The 15,291-nt window shown below is 36.0% G+C and overlaps 1 protein-coding gene across 11 annotated transcripts in view; it reads left to right on the top strand.

Annotated features, from left to right (window-relative positions):
* The window catches only part of PPP2R5C (protein phosphatase 2 regulatory subunit B'gamma), a 219,947-nt gene that overhangs the window by 140,779 nt on the left and 63,877 nt on the right, over nucleotides 1-15,291 (top strand). For all 11 annotated transcript variants that reach the window (XM_056811259.1, XM_007473570.3, XM_007473568.3 and 8 more), the window contains one exon: nucleotides 3,485-3,684. In XM_056811259.1, coding sequence (XP_056667237.1) covers nucleotides 3,485-3,684 — 200 coding nt within the window. The remainder of the gene's footprint in view (nucleotides 1-3,484; nucleotides 3,685-15,291) is intronic.

Genomic DNA, 15,291 nt, shown 5'->3' with positions numbered 1-15,291 from the left:
GCTAACTATTGCATAGCCAAATTTACCATTTGATTCTTTTGCATTCGGTATTCTAACATGATGGCAGGTGACAGTTCATTTTATTTTGTTCATCAGAATATAATTGTAGCATTAGTTTCCCAACCTTTGGGGGGGGGGGGTGAAGGGAAAAGGGGAATTGAAAGGCACTTCTCTACCTGAAGGTATAGACAAAAATTATTGACTATAAAATAAATACAACATGGTAGGGAAAACATTTAGGATTCCACATTAAGAAGAATATTAACAAATCTGGGCACATCTAGAGGAAGCGTAACTAAGTTAGAAGGGCCAGAGAATATGGACATGAGATCAGAATTTGGTGGAATAAGCTTAAGAAAAGCAGAGTTTTCAGTTTGAGTTTTGGTTGGTTTATTTAGCTATATTGGACCAAAGAGGAAATTCAAAGAAGGGATTGGACCACTGCTCTGGGGACATGAAATAAATGATACTTAATGACAGAGAGGAAGCAGAGCTATTCAACTTTTAAATTGACTTATGTTTTCTTTATCCCGAAAAGGATAGAACAAATATGGCTAATAGGGTTCCCCACTATTCCCCCAATTGTTCCCCAGAATAAGAAGGTAATGAAGGATCAGCCTTGGTGCTTTTGAGTTCAAGTTACCTAAATTAGTCAAAGTATATGTCCCAGGGTACTGAAAGAATTAGTAGCTCTGGTAGTAAAACCACTGTCAATGATGTTTGGGAAAGAGTGCATGTCCCAGTTTTCAAAATAAAGACAACAATGGAGTCTAAAATTTCTAGGCGAAGGGTTCTTAACCTTTTTGACTGTCACAAACCCTTTTGGCAATCTGCTTAGGTCTCTGGACCCTTCTCAAAAACCATGTTTTAATTACATAAAATAAAGTATGTGGAATTAATGGAAACCATTTATATTGAAATACACATCAAAATGAGTCCAAGGACTCCAGGTGAAGACTAACTGACAAAGCTAATCCGTGTCTGAGGTGGAATTTGAACTCAAATTTTCCATGCTCTTAAGTCCAAAGTGCTATCTATTATACCATGCTACTACCCCTATGAGACAGAGGATTCCCTATCACCAAAAGTCTACAGTCAGTCAATAATCAACAGGCAAATGTGGCACAGTGACTAGAGTGCAGAACCTTGCATCTGAAAGAACTGGATTCAAGTCCTATCTTGAGTACTTATGATTCATATCACTCTGGGCAAAGCACTTAACTCTGTCAGCCTCAGTTTCCTTATCTTTCAATGGAGGTAATAAGCACCTGACTTATAGAATTGTTGTGAGGATCAGATGAGATAATAGTTGCCAACTTAAAAGTTCTATATACATGCTAGTTATTAAGTGCCTACTGTCTGCCTGTCTCCTAACTACTAAGGATATAAATACAATGAATGAAATCATCCTTCTTGTTAGGAACTTATATTCTAATGGAGAAGACATGTACATGTATTTACAGGATAATATAAGGCAGAGGTCAGGAGGGAGTACATTGCAGCCATGGGAAACAGACAACAGGAAAGCACACAACTGGAGTCTCATTCCTGTTGTAAGAGACGACTGGATTGCATAATTATATAGTGTAAGAGGGGAGTCTAGAAAGACAGGTTTTGGTCAATTCATGAAAAATTTTTAAGTCTAAACAGAGAAGTTTACATTTTATCCTAAAGGCAATAGGAATTTCTGAAATTGATTAATATGGGGAATCCCGTGTTCACATAGATATTTTAAAAGAATGCTTTGGCCTGAGCATTGTGTATGATGTTCTGGAAAAATGGGACTTGAGACAAGGAGACCAATCAGGAGTTTATTGAAATAATCTAGAGGAAAAATTATGAGAATCTGAACTAAGGTGATAACTGTGGTCAGAGAGAAAGGAGTCTGATGACTAAGAGAAATTATTGAAATGTAAACAGTGAGATTTGACAATTGATTGGATATAGAGAGTAAGGGAGAATAAGGAATTGAGGATAATGAACTTTGGAGATGAGGAGAAGAATAGTAGTACCTTCAGGCTGAGGCTAGGTGACCATTTGTCAAATATATTGTAAAGGAGATTTTTTGTTCCCACATTGGTAGGACTAGATGGTTTAATGTTCCTTCTAAATCTTGAAATTTTGCAAACTTGGTGTTAGGGATGGGATGAAATAAAACTAGAAAGATTAGATAGGGAGATCTTGGAATGCCAGGATAGGAAGCTCCAGTTTTATCCTTAGAGTTATTTGATAGGGTAGAAGGAGCCATGGATTTGGAGTCAGAGAAGACACAAATTCAGTTCCTGACTCTGCTATTTATTGCTTTATGTCACTTCTGCTCTCTGGGCCTCATTTTCCGCATCTGTAAAAGAGAGAATTGGACTAGGTGCATTCTAAGATCCTTTCCCACTTGAAATTCTATGATCCATATGGAAACATCATACTCGTTTTAAAAATCATCATGATACTCCATTTGTTTGTACTGGCCATCACACCACATACCCAGAGTATACCTTCTCATTTATGCCTCTTATAATCTTTTCTTTCTTTCAAGACTAAGTTAATGCTCCAACTTATATTTGGAGACTCTCCTAATCCTTACCCACCTATTTTTAGTGTCTTGCCACCAAAAAATCGCCTTATATACAAATCGGCATTGGCAGAGAGAATTTCCTCAATAAAAATTGCCTACACCAATTAACTAAGTGGTCTTATCCAGAAAAAGAAATTGTATATAATTGAGTAAATGTAGTTTCCTCCAGAAGAATGTGATCTACATTGGAATAGGATCACTATATACCACTCAGTGCCTAGCACAATACCTAGCACATTGGCCATTTAATTAAAGCATAATGAATAATACCAGATGCATATTTGCAACCATTCTACAATTTATTGAGAGTTCTCTGGAGACCTAAGAAATTAAGGGATTTGCTCTCCTTTGATTTGATTTGTGAGATTTGATCTCACAGCCAGAGGCAAGACTTGAATTTTAGGTCTTCCTGACTGTAGTATCAGCTTTCTATGTAGCACTTAATACTTTCTTTCTCCATGTGACAGATATTTGAGGGCCTCTCTAAATTTCAGACTTCTATGTGTTACATGCTTTTATTTTACTCATCTTGCCACTACTACCACTAGTATTCAAAAATATTATCTGTGTTCATTTATGACTTGAATATCAATAATATGCTAGGTATTATGTAGAGGTATTGAACTTAATCTAAAATGAGAAGAAAAACAAAGAATATGTGTAATTCTTTGAGTAAAGATGAGTAGCAGTGTACTCTATGGTGATCATTTTTATTTAATCTGTTGATGGGTGGTAGCTAAATCAGATACAGCAAGTATGCATTTGGGCATCTTATAAGTATGCCAAAAATTCTCATTTTTGGCTTCTGAACTCATCTCAAGTGATTCTCTACAATTCTTGACTCCTAAAGATTATAATTTAAGCATTCTTTATAGTGGGTGTCAGATTTATTTTTTATTTTTTACTTTACAGATGTACCTCCTGCTGATCAAGAGAAGCTTTTTATCCAGAAGTTACGTCAATGTTGTGTCCTCTTTGACTTTGTTTCTGATCCACTAAGTGACCTAAAGTGGAAGGAAGTAAAACGAGCTGCTTTAAGTGAAATGGTAGAATATATTACACACAATCGAAATGTGATCACAGAACCTATTTACCCTGAAGTAGTACATATGGTAAGTGATTGCAATTTTAATTATGATTTCTAGTCCATTTAGGCAATGGATCCAGGTATTCACAGGGTGGGATGAGGTGGCAGTAGACTGTTTGCCATCAGCCCTTTCTCAAAATTCTGTTAGTTATTTTGATAATTATTTGCCCATCTTAGTTACAGTTGTCTATTAAGCTCTAGAAAAAGAAACGCCTAGGGTATTATATGATTAGCAAACATTAATCAGTATGGTTCTAGTGTCAATTTCTGAAACTTTACTGTTCAATTGATTGTCCTTGGTAAATACTGTTAACAGATAATTATATATTTTATTTCAAAATCCATACTTTTACTCTGAATAAAAGCTTTTTTTATGAAAGAGGGGCTTCTTTTCTTGATCAACTCTTTTATACTTCTTCTTTTTCTTTTTAAACCATTACCTTCCACCTTAGAATCAATACTATGTATTGGTTCCAAGACAGAAGAGTGATAAGGGCTAAGCAATGGGGGTTAAGTGACTTGCCCAGGGTCACACAGCAAGGAAGTGTCTGAGGTCAGATTTGAATTTAGGACCTCCCATCTTTAGACCTGGCTCTCAATCCCCTGAACCACCCAGCTGCCCCCTCTTTTGTACTTCTTAATTAGATATTAGATTTGGCCTCAATTTGTCAGGCTATACTTAATTCTGAAGGTCCAACTTTAAACTTTGTTCGTTTGATCCCTATCACTGTTTAGCAACCATGATAACTGAAGCCCAAGTTGACAAGTTTCCCTCAAACATTAGAAACCAAGTGCTGGGATCATGGGATTATGGAGTTAAGCCAGAAGGCAATCTATAAGACATGAAGTCCAGGCCTCTTGTTTTTCAGATGAGAAAACTGAGGTTCGGCGCTGGGAACCCAGACAGTTGAATTAAGTGCTCTTTCCACTACTTCATGGGGACAAAATAAATACTATAAGAGTTGATTAATTCCAATTAATTGGAAAAAGTTAACTTGAATTAGTGAAGATTAGTAAATTTTAAAGTAAATTAGTAAAAATTAAGAATTTTTTCTCTTTAGACCTAGAGAACCATTCAGACTAGCACAATATTGACACTCCTGGCTTATTTAGTAGACAAGTTGTTTTATTTAGGAATAAAGATATGACATAGTCCTTTAAAAAAAGGGGGGGGGTTGATACCTTTAATTTGCCCAGAATAACCATTATTCCTAGAGAATGCCAAAATGTAACTTAGACTCTACTTCGCTAAATTGTCTCAAAATTTAAATTAGTCAAATTTGAACTAGGTTTTTTACTTCACACTCCCAACTCCTATTTTCTTAATTTTTTTTAATTAAAATTCCTGTTTGAGTTCAGTCTTTTAGGATTTATTTTCATCTCTGTCACAACTCTGGTATATATCTAACTTAACATCTTTCAACTAAAACTGTTTTTCCAAAGTTAATAATGATCTCATAATTGCCAAAAGGAGTGGCTTTTTGTTTTCAGGCCTCATCTTTCTCATCTCTTTGCAGCTTTTGACAATGTCAATCATTCACTTCTCCTTAATACTTTCTTTTCTCTAGATTTTCAAAACATTTCTTTCCTGATTCTCCTCCTACCTTTCTGACAGCTCCTTCTGGAGCCTTTTTTGTTACATCTTCATGCAGGTTATACCTTGATAATTGTGGATGTCCCCCAAGGCTCTGTCCTGAGCCCTCTTCTCTTCTCCCTTGATATTATTTTACTTGGTGGTCTCATTAACTCCCCAAGATTCAGTTATCATCTCTGGGCTGATAATTCCTAAAGCTAGCCTTAAGCACCCTCCTGACCCTTCAAGCCTTACATCATACAGCTCTTAGTGGACATCTATAATTGAATAAAGACTCTTAAATTCAATATATCTTCTCCTGCCCCATTCTTCTCAATTCCTAACGTTGCTGTTACTATTTAAGGGCACCACTATCCTCACAAACCAGTTATCATTCTCAACTCCTCACTCTTTCTCACTCCCCATATCCAGTGTGGTGCCAAGTCCTATTGATTCATTCTTCCTAACATATATATCTTTGTCTCTCCCCTCTGACACTGCCACCACCCTGGTGCATGCCCATATCTCCTCACAGATTACTTCAATAGCCTGTTGGGTAGTCTCCCTAAAGTATCCCCCCTCCCATCCAATCCATCCTCCTCTCTACTGTCAGAAGTTATCTTAATAGAGCACAGGCTTGGTGCTCTCTCCCTCCCTCTCTCATTCTGTGTCCTTCCTCCTCTGTTTCTCTCTCATACTCTCTCATTCCCTCCTTCCCTCTCTTACTCTCACTTTCGCTCTCACTATCCCCCTCTGTATTACTTTCAGGATCATAAAATCCTCCTTTTAGCTTTGTTCTCCTGGATTCTCTTGACTTCCTTTATGTCTCATCTCAAATCCTACCTTCTTTTAGGAGGCCCCTTCCATACTAGTGCCTCTCTTCTGAGACTACATCCAGTTTACCCTGCATATATTTTGTTATATATATAATTCTTTGCAGATTATCTGCCCCATTAAAATATGCGTTCCATTAAGGCAAAGATTCTCTTTGCCCTTCTTTGTATCCCCAGGCATTAACATAGCTTAGCATGTTGAAAGAGCTTAATAAGTGCTTGTTGATATGACTTGAAACTTGAATTGGTTAGAACCAATAAGAAATATCTGCCTTTCATGTACATATTATATCATCATACTTCCAAGTTTCCTAAAAATAGGACCCTGACTTCATTTTATATCTTAAAAGCTGTCAAAGTAATGTATTCCTACTTTAAATTTTGAGAATCTGATTCTTATTCCTATTCAGCAATAAAAAGCATTATAATATATTTACAATATATTTTAAGGGCAAATATAACATCTTAGTTCATGATATATAACAAGACATTTTTGTTCAAAAAATGTGTTTCAGAGAAATCACTTTGGTTAGAAGTAGTAATTCAAGAAAACTAAGTATTTTGTGACATTTTAAAATGTTATCTTTTTTAAATCAACCCAAAATTCAGTAACTCCTTTTTAAGGATTGAGTTCCCAAAAAACCAATAAGCATAACTATTTCACGAAGTCACTTTATTCTTTGGAAGTGAGGTTGGATATACATAGATGACTGTTATTTGGCCTAAAGTTCTTGATGTGTGGCCGTCTGCTGCTGTAACTTTAAAGTCTCCAAAGGCCATACTTGTAACAGTACCTGGGACTTGAATTAGCAAAAACTGTGCTAAGTGCACTTTTTACATAGCAAAAAAATTATAGAATTTTAGAATTAGATTAGAAACACTGACCAGAATTATCTTTAAACCAGTTTCCATGAAGTAGACCAAGGAGTGTCCATGAAAAAAAAAGGACATACCACAAACTAACTTGCTTTGAGACATCCAGGTAGCACAATAGATAGAGCAACAGGCTTAGAGTCAGGAGGGCCTTGGTTCTGATCTGACCTCAGATATATGACCCTGGGCAAGTCACTTAATCCGAAATTCCTAGCTCTTAATGCTCTTCTGTTTTAGAATCAGTATATAATATCAATTCTGAGACAGAGGGTATGGTTGTGATTGTTTCTTTTAAGTAACCTATTTTGATTCGCTGTTCGTAGTGTATAATGTATATCATTGGAGAGAACCATGGAAGATAAGTTTGAAATGGATCCAATGACTAAAAAGTTGGGCTGCATTGTAATCTAAACTTGCCCAAGCCAGCTCTTCTGATTTCAGTTCTTTACTTTTTCTATTAAATTACACAACTCTTGCCTTACTCTTCCTCTCATGCTTCTAACCAGTCAATCAGTTGATAAATAAGCAAATATTGATTAAGCCTTACTAGGTTCTATGTACCATGCTAAGCACTGGGTATATAAAGAAAGGCAAAAACAGTTCCTTTTTCTTCAACCTGGATCCAACATTGAAGACATCCTTAAACATCCAAACTATTTCTATAAATAAGGTACATACATAACACTGAATTTCAAACCAGAAAGGCAGAGCCAAAAAAGGGTAGGGTAATTATGTGGAGTTGCTAGTACTCCTTTTCTTCTAGTAGATTCAGAGGTTTTCATTTTACTAGAGATGTTGAGTCAACTTGGTTTACTCAGCTAAACTCACTGCATCCTAAAAGAATTTGATGCCCTCTTGGAGTTCATTATGAGCATGTGCTAATGGGAACTTAGGTCGTATACAAAGCAGTAGATGAGAGTTTTGTTTTTTACCAATCCAGGCTGAAACCTGATTTCTAGTTCTTCCCAGAACCTAAATATGAAGTAAGAAAAGAGGGTTTGAGTAGTTCCCTAAATAAATCCTTCTTACTTGTCTGGTATTTTAGAAGAAAGAAGAATAGAGAGAAAAGGGACAGAAGATAAGAGGGCTTGTTCCCTATCAAAAGTGAGGAAGTGTATCAGATTGACTAATACGACAGAGAAGAGAAATGCCAAATGTTGGAGGGGATATGGGAAAATTCAGACTCTACAGCACTGTTGGTGGAGTTGTGAACTGATCCAACCATCCTGAAGAGCCATTTGGAACTCTTGCCCAAATGACTATAAAACTGTGCATAGCATTTGACCCAGCAATAATTCTACTTGGTCTGTATTCCAAAGAGTTCAAAGGAAAAGGACCTATTTATACAAAAATCTTAATAGTTGCTGTATTTGTGGTGACAAAGAATTGGAAATTGATGGGATGCCCATCAGTTGGGATGGCTAAACAAATTATGGCATAGAATTGTGATGGAATACTGTTGTATTATAAGAAACGAGGAGCAAGATCCTTTCAGAAAAACCTGGAAAGGCTTAATATGAACTGAAACAAAGTAAAGTGAGCAGAACCAGGACAGTATTGTATAAAGAAACAGCAATATTGTGGGATGAACAACATAGCTAGTCTCAGTAATACAATGATCTAAAACAATTCCAAAGAACTCACGATGAAAAATGCTATCCACTTCCAAAGAAAGAACTGCCAGAGTCTGAATGCAGATTGAAGCATACTTTTTTAACTTTCTTTTTCTCTTCTCTTCTTTTCTTTTGATGTGTTGTCTTTCATAACATGACTAATATGGAAATGTTTTACATGACTATACATGTATAATCTATATCAAAGTGCTTGCCTTCTCAATGAAGGAGGGATAGAATTTGGAACTCAAAATCTGTTTAAGTAAATGTTTTTTAAAATTTACATATAATTGGAAAAAATAAGGGAAAAAAAGGTGAGAAGGTAAGATATTCTTTTGCTTACTGTCTATCCTAAAAGAAGTGAGGAGCATCTTCATCTCACTACCTTACCTATTCAGAACAACGTTTTAGCATCTAAATAGGTTCTGAGAAGGAATCTGTTAAACCCACCCAAATGAAACCCTAGGCATCAAAATAGCTGTCATGTTTACCACTTGTACGTATTGTACTCTTTGGGCTGTAAGTCCACTTCACTTGGAAAGCTTTCCAGCTGGGAAAGTTGCCAGTGATGTTTTTACTTTTAGTTATCATGCCATAGTTTAGAAAGGCAATAGTTTGTATCTCAGTGTATTGCATGTAATGACTTTCTCTGAAGTATTCTAAGGCCTTTAGATAGTCTTAGTTCTAATGTTCTTCTTTTGAAATAAGGAGCAATTACCTTAGTGTAGCCAAAAGTGCACTGAACCCAGAATTAGAAGACCTGAATTTTAATTCTGCCACTGAATGTCTATATAACCTCAGACCAGTAATTTCTCTGAACTTCTTTTTTCATCTGTAAAACTGAAATGATATTTTATACTATATTTTATATTAACCCTCACAGGGTTATTAGAAAATGCTTTGTAAACCTCAACACATTTATAGAATGAGTTGCTATTATAATTCATTCATATTTCAAATGTTACCTAAACTGTTTCATGATGGGAAGGTGTTTTGGTGTCATCCAGTTTAATCTTTTTATTTTACAGATGAGAAAACTAAGCGCAAAGTAGTAAAGGAATTTATCTAAAATCATACAATAAATGTCAGGGCCATTAATTCAGATCATATCCTCTGATTCCAAATCCAGTGCCCTTTTTGCCTCCACACTTTATTTTGTTGAATTTTATTTCAATTTTAAACAAATTGATCTTTTTATTTATCATGGAAATTTTACTTCTCTTAAATATTGATAACTAAATGAAATTTAAAAATATTGTTTTGCTAAATTTTCTTAGTCCTAATTGTCATTAAACTTCTTTGGCTTCTTGCACTGTTGTACCTCCTCCTCTTGGATATTTTCTCCTCCCTTGACTTTAGTGATAATGATCTCCTGGTTTTTCTACCTATCTGACCATTCCTTTTCAGGTTCTTTTTTGTTTTGTTTTCCTTTTTACTGGTTCATCTCTATCAAGATTTAGAACCAAGTTACTTCCTTCTCATTCTATAGTAATGTGAATCACCAGTTCCTATGGGCCTTATTATCTTCTTAATACATATATTCCTAAATTTATCAATTCAGCCCTAATCTTCCTTCTGAAATCTAGTGTCTCATTGCCAAAATGTTTAATGGGCATCTCAAACTCAACACATCTGAAAAAGCACTCTTTTGTTTTTATTCCTGTTATTTTCCCATTATTCAGACATCTGTCTCCCAGCTACCCAGAAAATATGCATCCTTGACTCTTCTTCTCCCTCAAACCCCCCCCCCCAATCAGTCTGTTTTTTTCCAGTTTCATGCTATCTTACAACCAAAACCATCTCCACTCATTTTAGGGGGTCACCATCCTTCTTAGGTCTTTTTTACCTCTCACCTAGTCTAATCTCATTCTGATTGAACTCTTTACTTCCTGTTTCTCCTCTCTGTTTCTCCTGTCCAGCCACCAAAACAATCTTTCTGAGACACAAGTCTAAAAAAAATACATACTCCTCAGCCTGGCACCAAATGCCTTCTGCATTATGACTTTAGCCTACATTTCTATCACTCTTCTTTGAAAATTCTTATGTTCTAGCCAAACTTGACTGTTAACTAGGTAGTCAACCAGGTTTATCCTTCCATTGGCATCCTCCATGCAGTTACACCCTCATTCCTGGAATGTCCTCCTTCCTCCTTTATGTGAGGATCCATTAAGTTTGCTCCATGGCAAAGCCTGCTCTGATAGCCAGTGGTTATTTCTCTCCCCATTTGAATGGCCTTTGATTTAGTCATCTTTGTGTGTGTTTTACCTTCCAGGTAGGCTACAAGAAGAATGTAAGCCCTTGAAGGCAGGAACTATGTCCTTTTGGTCTCTGTGTCCTAATAACATAGCATTGTGCCTTTCATAGTATAGATGTTTAATAAATGTTATTTAATTTAATTTTAATGACAGTAAGATATTATTAAAAGTGTTTAAGAAAACCAAGTAATTTAATGAGTGAAAAGCATCTGGGAAATGGTTTGGGTTTTTTTTCTTTCTGAAGGTATTTCATCTTTGAGAATACTCTTCCTTTATGGAATATTCCCAACCTTCTTTTCATGAAACCTTCCCACACTATTCTATTTCATACTGTTCTCTCTGTCCTTTTAATTTATAACATTGCACTGTCTTGGTTATTAATTTGGCAACTAATCATGTGTTATATTCACTGTCAACTCTTATACTGTGGTTTAACTTTTCATATGTTTAAACCTTGTCTCCCCAAATAGTACAGTAGTAGTAATAGCTCAAATTTGTCAAGCATTTTCTCACAACCACCTTGTGAGGTAGCGAGTACAAGTAGTATTATCCCCATTTTACAGATGAGAAAACTGAGGCTCAGAGAGGTGATGTAACTTGTCCAGAGACACACAGCTAGTGAGTATCGGAGCCAGGACTCGAAACCAAGCCTTCTGACTCCAAGACCAGTGCTCTTTCCACTACACCACACTGGCTCTCACAAAGTACTTTTGTAAGTAGTAGGCACTCAGTAACTACTTGTTTGTTTTGTTTTGTTTTGTTTTGTTTTTTTGAGTTGAATATAGTGTGTTTGAATAGACTGAATTCTGTACTATTGAGCTTGCTTTGACAGCACATATACTAAAACTGAAATGATATGGAGAAATATAACTGGTATTTTTATAGCGCTTTAATCTTAACAAAGCACTTTGCATACTGCTTTAGCTTATTTGATCCTAACCAGAGCTCTGTGAGTTAGGTGTTATAAGTATTATTGTCCCCATTTTACATATGATGAAACTGAGACTCAGAAAAGTTAAATAACTTGCCCCAGTATCAGAAGTCCAATTGAAACCCCCCTTTCCCATCCTTTCCTGTCAGGTAACATTGACCTCCTTGCCGTCCTCACCCATAAGCAACTCCCCTGAGTGTTCTCTGGCTGTCTTCTCCTTTCTGGAACACTGCTTCCTCCCTGCCCTGGCTTCTTTCAAGTCTCAACTAAAACCTCATCTTCTGCAAGAAGCCAAGCCCAAGTCTTAGGGCCTTCTCTAGGAGACCTCCTTCAGCTGATACTGTCTCTAGTTTGTTTATCCATAGTCATTGGTATGTTCTCTCCCCCATTAGCTCGTGTGCTTCTTTAGAGCAGGGGCTATCTTTTACCTTTTATTGTACCCCTAGGACCCCTTAGCACAATTGTTGACATATAGTAGGCACTTAACAAATGCTAGTTTCCTATAAATTCCATGCTTTCTCCATTATGTCACACTCCCTCTCAAGATTGTGCAAGGGTGTCTAAGGCAGCTGTGCTGTAGTGAAAATACCCTGGATTTGGGACTCAGAGACCCTTGGTTGTTCTCCAGCTCTGTGAACTGAGACAAGTTCCTTCATTTGACCTGACCTCAGTTTCCTCATCTATAAAATGAAGAGACTTGAACTGGATGGCCACTAAGGTCCCTCCATCTTAAAATCCTTTAATGTACAAATTGCTCTCCATCCCCTGAGCTCTAAATGTATGTATCATGTTCTGTTTTGTATTATAGTAATTTGTGTACATGTCTGATCTCTCCTACTTTATTATCAATTCCATGAGACAAACTGTATTAGTTATTGTTTTTTGTCCCTTAGCACCTTGCATAGTCTTGTGCATAGTAGGTACTTAATAAGTGTTTGCATGAAGGTAGCATACGACCCTGAAATAGCAACCAGAATACAGACATCCTCTGCTTGACTGCAGGTTTCATTTCTAACTCTTGAGAGTGATCTAAAAAATCATTTAACCTGTTTCTTAATTAGGAAACTATTATTCTTCTGCATTACTTCACGTGAGTAAAAGCTTAATTAACACAAATACTGGTTGAGTATTTAAAACACATGTAATTTAAGCATTGTAGTATAGCAGAATTATATAAGAACTTGGATTCTAGTCATGTACATTTTAAAAATTCTTTTCCTTCAGTCCATGTTATTCGTTTATTATCAAATACTGATATGTAGTTTTCTTCTCATTTATTCTTAAGATTAAGCTCAACCACTCCTGATTAAGGATATGGAAGAAGTTTGTTTATTGCCAGGCCCCTTGAGAGAATTCCACCTTTGAAATTCCCAGGATGATTGTTTTATGTTTTACTTAAGGATTGATGTTGGAGTCCCATTATCTATTTTTATTTTTTTACATTTGCAATAGAAAGTATTACTTGAAAGAGTGGAGAGAGATTTGAAGTGGGAATTGAAGAAAGGGATATTTTGTTTCAAGGGAAGATAAGAAGCTATAGTAATGGCATTTATTTTGGGTGTGAGAGAGGAATACTGCAGAAAACCTAGAGAAACAGATGCAATGAATGGAAGCTTGGAGATCCGTCCATCAAGGAAAAGTCCAGGGGAGAATGTGACCTGGAGAAGGCACCTGGATGGAGAGACCCAAACTGCTGCTGGAAACTTTTCTTCTTGGCACACTTGAGAAGGAAGGGATGAGGAGATTTCTCTGCCTGTTGGTTACTGAATTTCTCTCTGTTTGCTAGTAGTTTGACTCTGAAGATCTTTAAAACTGTTAACAACATCCCTCTTCTAAGACTATAGAATTTTATTTACTCATTTTAAGATTATCCCTAGATCAGGGAAACCCTAACCCCTCTCTCCTATCCAAACTCCGTTTCCCCTCCTTCCTTAAAATAAACCCTTGTTTCTAACAAATTTAAGAGAGTTAATTATCTGTCAGATTTTCAGTCAACTTACTCATTCTGAATCCCAGCTTGACTAACCAAAGAGAATAACGGAAGTGGGTGGGAGAGACAGAATCTGACTTCTCACTACCTTTATTGCCCCATGTGCTTGCTCAGTAATCCTATATATATATATATATATCATAAACCACCTAAGAAAAGAACCACCTAATACATGGACCATTATGAATTTATTAAAAAATCATAATGTAAAATCAGTCCTTACTCTCTTTTCTTATATGCTTTGCTGAGCTCAGTCACATTCATTAGGTAGTACTGATTTGTTAATGCTAAACTGGAAAAAACAAGAGGATGACGAATCCTGCAATCTCTTTTTTTTAATGTCATTAACTATATAAGCTATTTTCTACATCTTAAGTTTTAACTGTCCTACTGAACTTTACTATGTTTGAAAGAAAATTCTATATAGGGTTAGAAGCAATTCCATTCCTAGAAATCAATGCTTAAGAATTAAAGATATAAATTAAAAGAGCTTCATTTATACTTTCCTTCAACAAACATTTATTGAGCACCTACTATATATGTGAATGTAAAAATCAATAGGAATTCAATTCTACAAGCCTAATACAGTGCAAAGATCTAAGGCTCTGGGACAAAAAGCTCTAAGGCTCTGGGACAAAAAGCCTGGGCCTCAGTTCTGCTTCTGTTTATTTATTTACCCAGGTGGGGGTGAGCATGGGCAAGCCATTTAACCTCTGGGTCTGTTTTCTTATCTATAAAATGAGGAGGCCTCTAAAGGCCTTTCTACATATAGAATAAACCTATTAAATCATATTTAAATATTTATTAAGGCCCTACTATGTGCTGGGCACTAAGAATTCAGAAATAAAAGCACCCCTTTCTTCAAAAAACTTAATTCTATTTCGTGAGAATATGTATACCAATATTATCAGGAAAAACTGACAATGAATAGATAGAGCCACTAACAAATTCAAGGAATTGAAGAATACTTTCCAAAGGTAGCACCTGAGCTAAGCTTAAAGGAAAACAGAGAGAAGAGCTATGGGAATATACAAAAAGCAAAAGATTTTTTTTTCAAAATTTATTTATTTCAAAAGCATTGAGGAATATTTACATTTGAACAAGGTAAAAAACAAGTATCTTTTAAACAGGGGAGGAAAGGGGACAATTAGATGGCTCAATAAATGGAGAGCCAGACCCAGAGAGGAAAGATCCTGAGTTCAAATTTGGCCTCAGACACTTCCCAGCTTTGTAACAGTGGACAAGTCATTTAACCCCCATTGCCTAGCCCTTACCACTCTTATGCCTTAAAACCATTACACAGTATTGATTTTAAGATAGAAGGTAAGGGTTAAAAAATAAATAAAAGGGAGGAATGAATCACACAAGTGAAGTTTTTATTCTCAATTTTGGAGCAAAAATAGCCCTCCTATAGTGTACACTATTGCCTTTGGAAGAACTAAGGATATAGTAGTAGTGATGTAGGAGAATAAGGAGGAAGATGATCAAACCAACATTAAACTTCAGTGAGCAAAATCACTTCTGCTCAGTCCTAAGAATCATTTCAAATTAATAGTGTCAGATT

This window comes from Monodelphis domestica, chromosome 1 (genome assembly GCF_027887165.1).
Source record: "Monodelphis domestica isolate mMonDom1 chromosome 1, mMonDom1.pri, whole genome shotgun sequence".
Taxonomy (NCBI): Eukaryota; Metazoa; Chordata; class Mammalia; order Didelphimorphia; family Didelphidae; genus Monodelphis; species Monodelphis domestica.
Note: the sequence above shows the minus strand (reverse complement) of the source record. Positions and strands in the feature narration are given on the sequence as shown.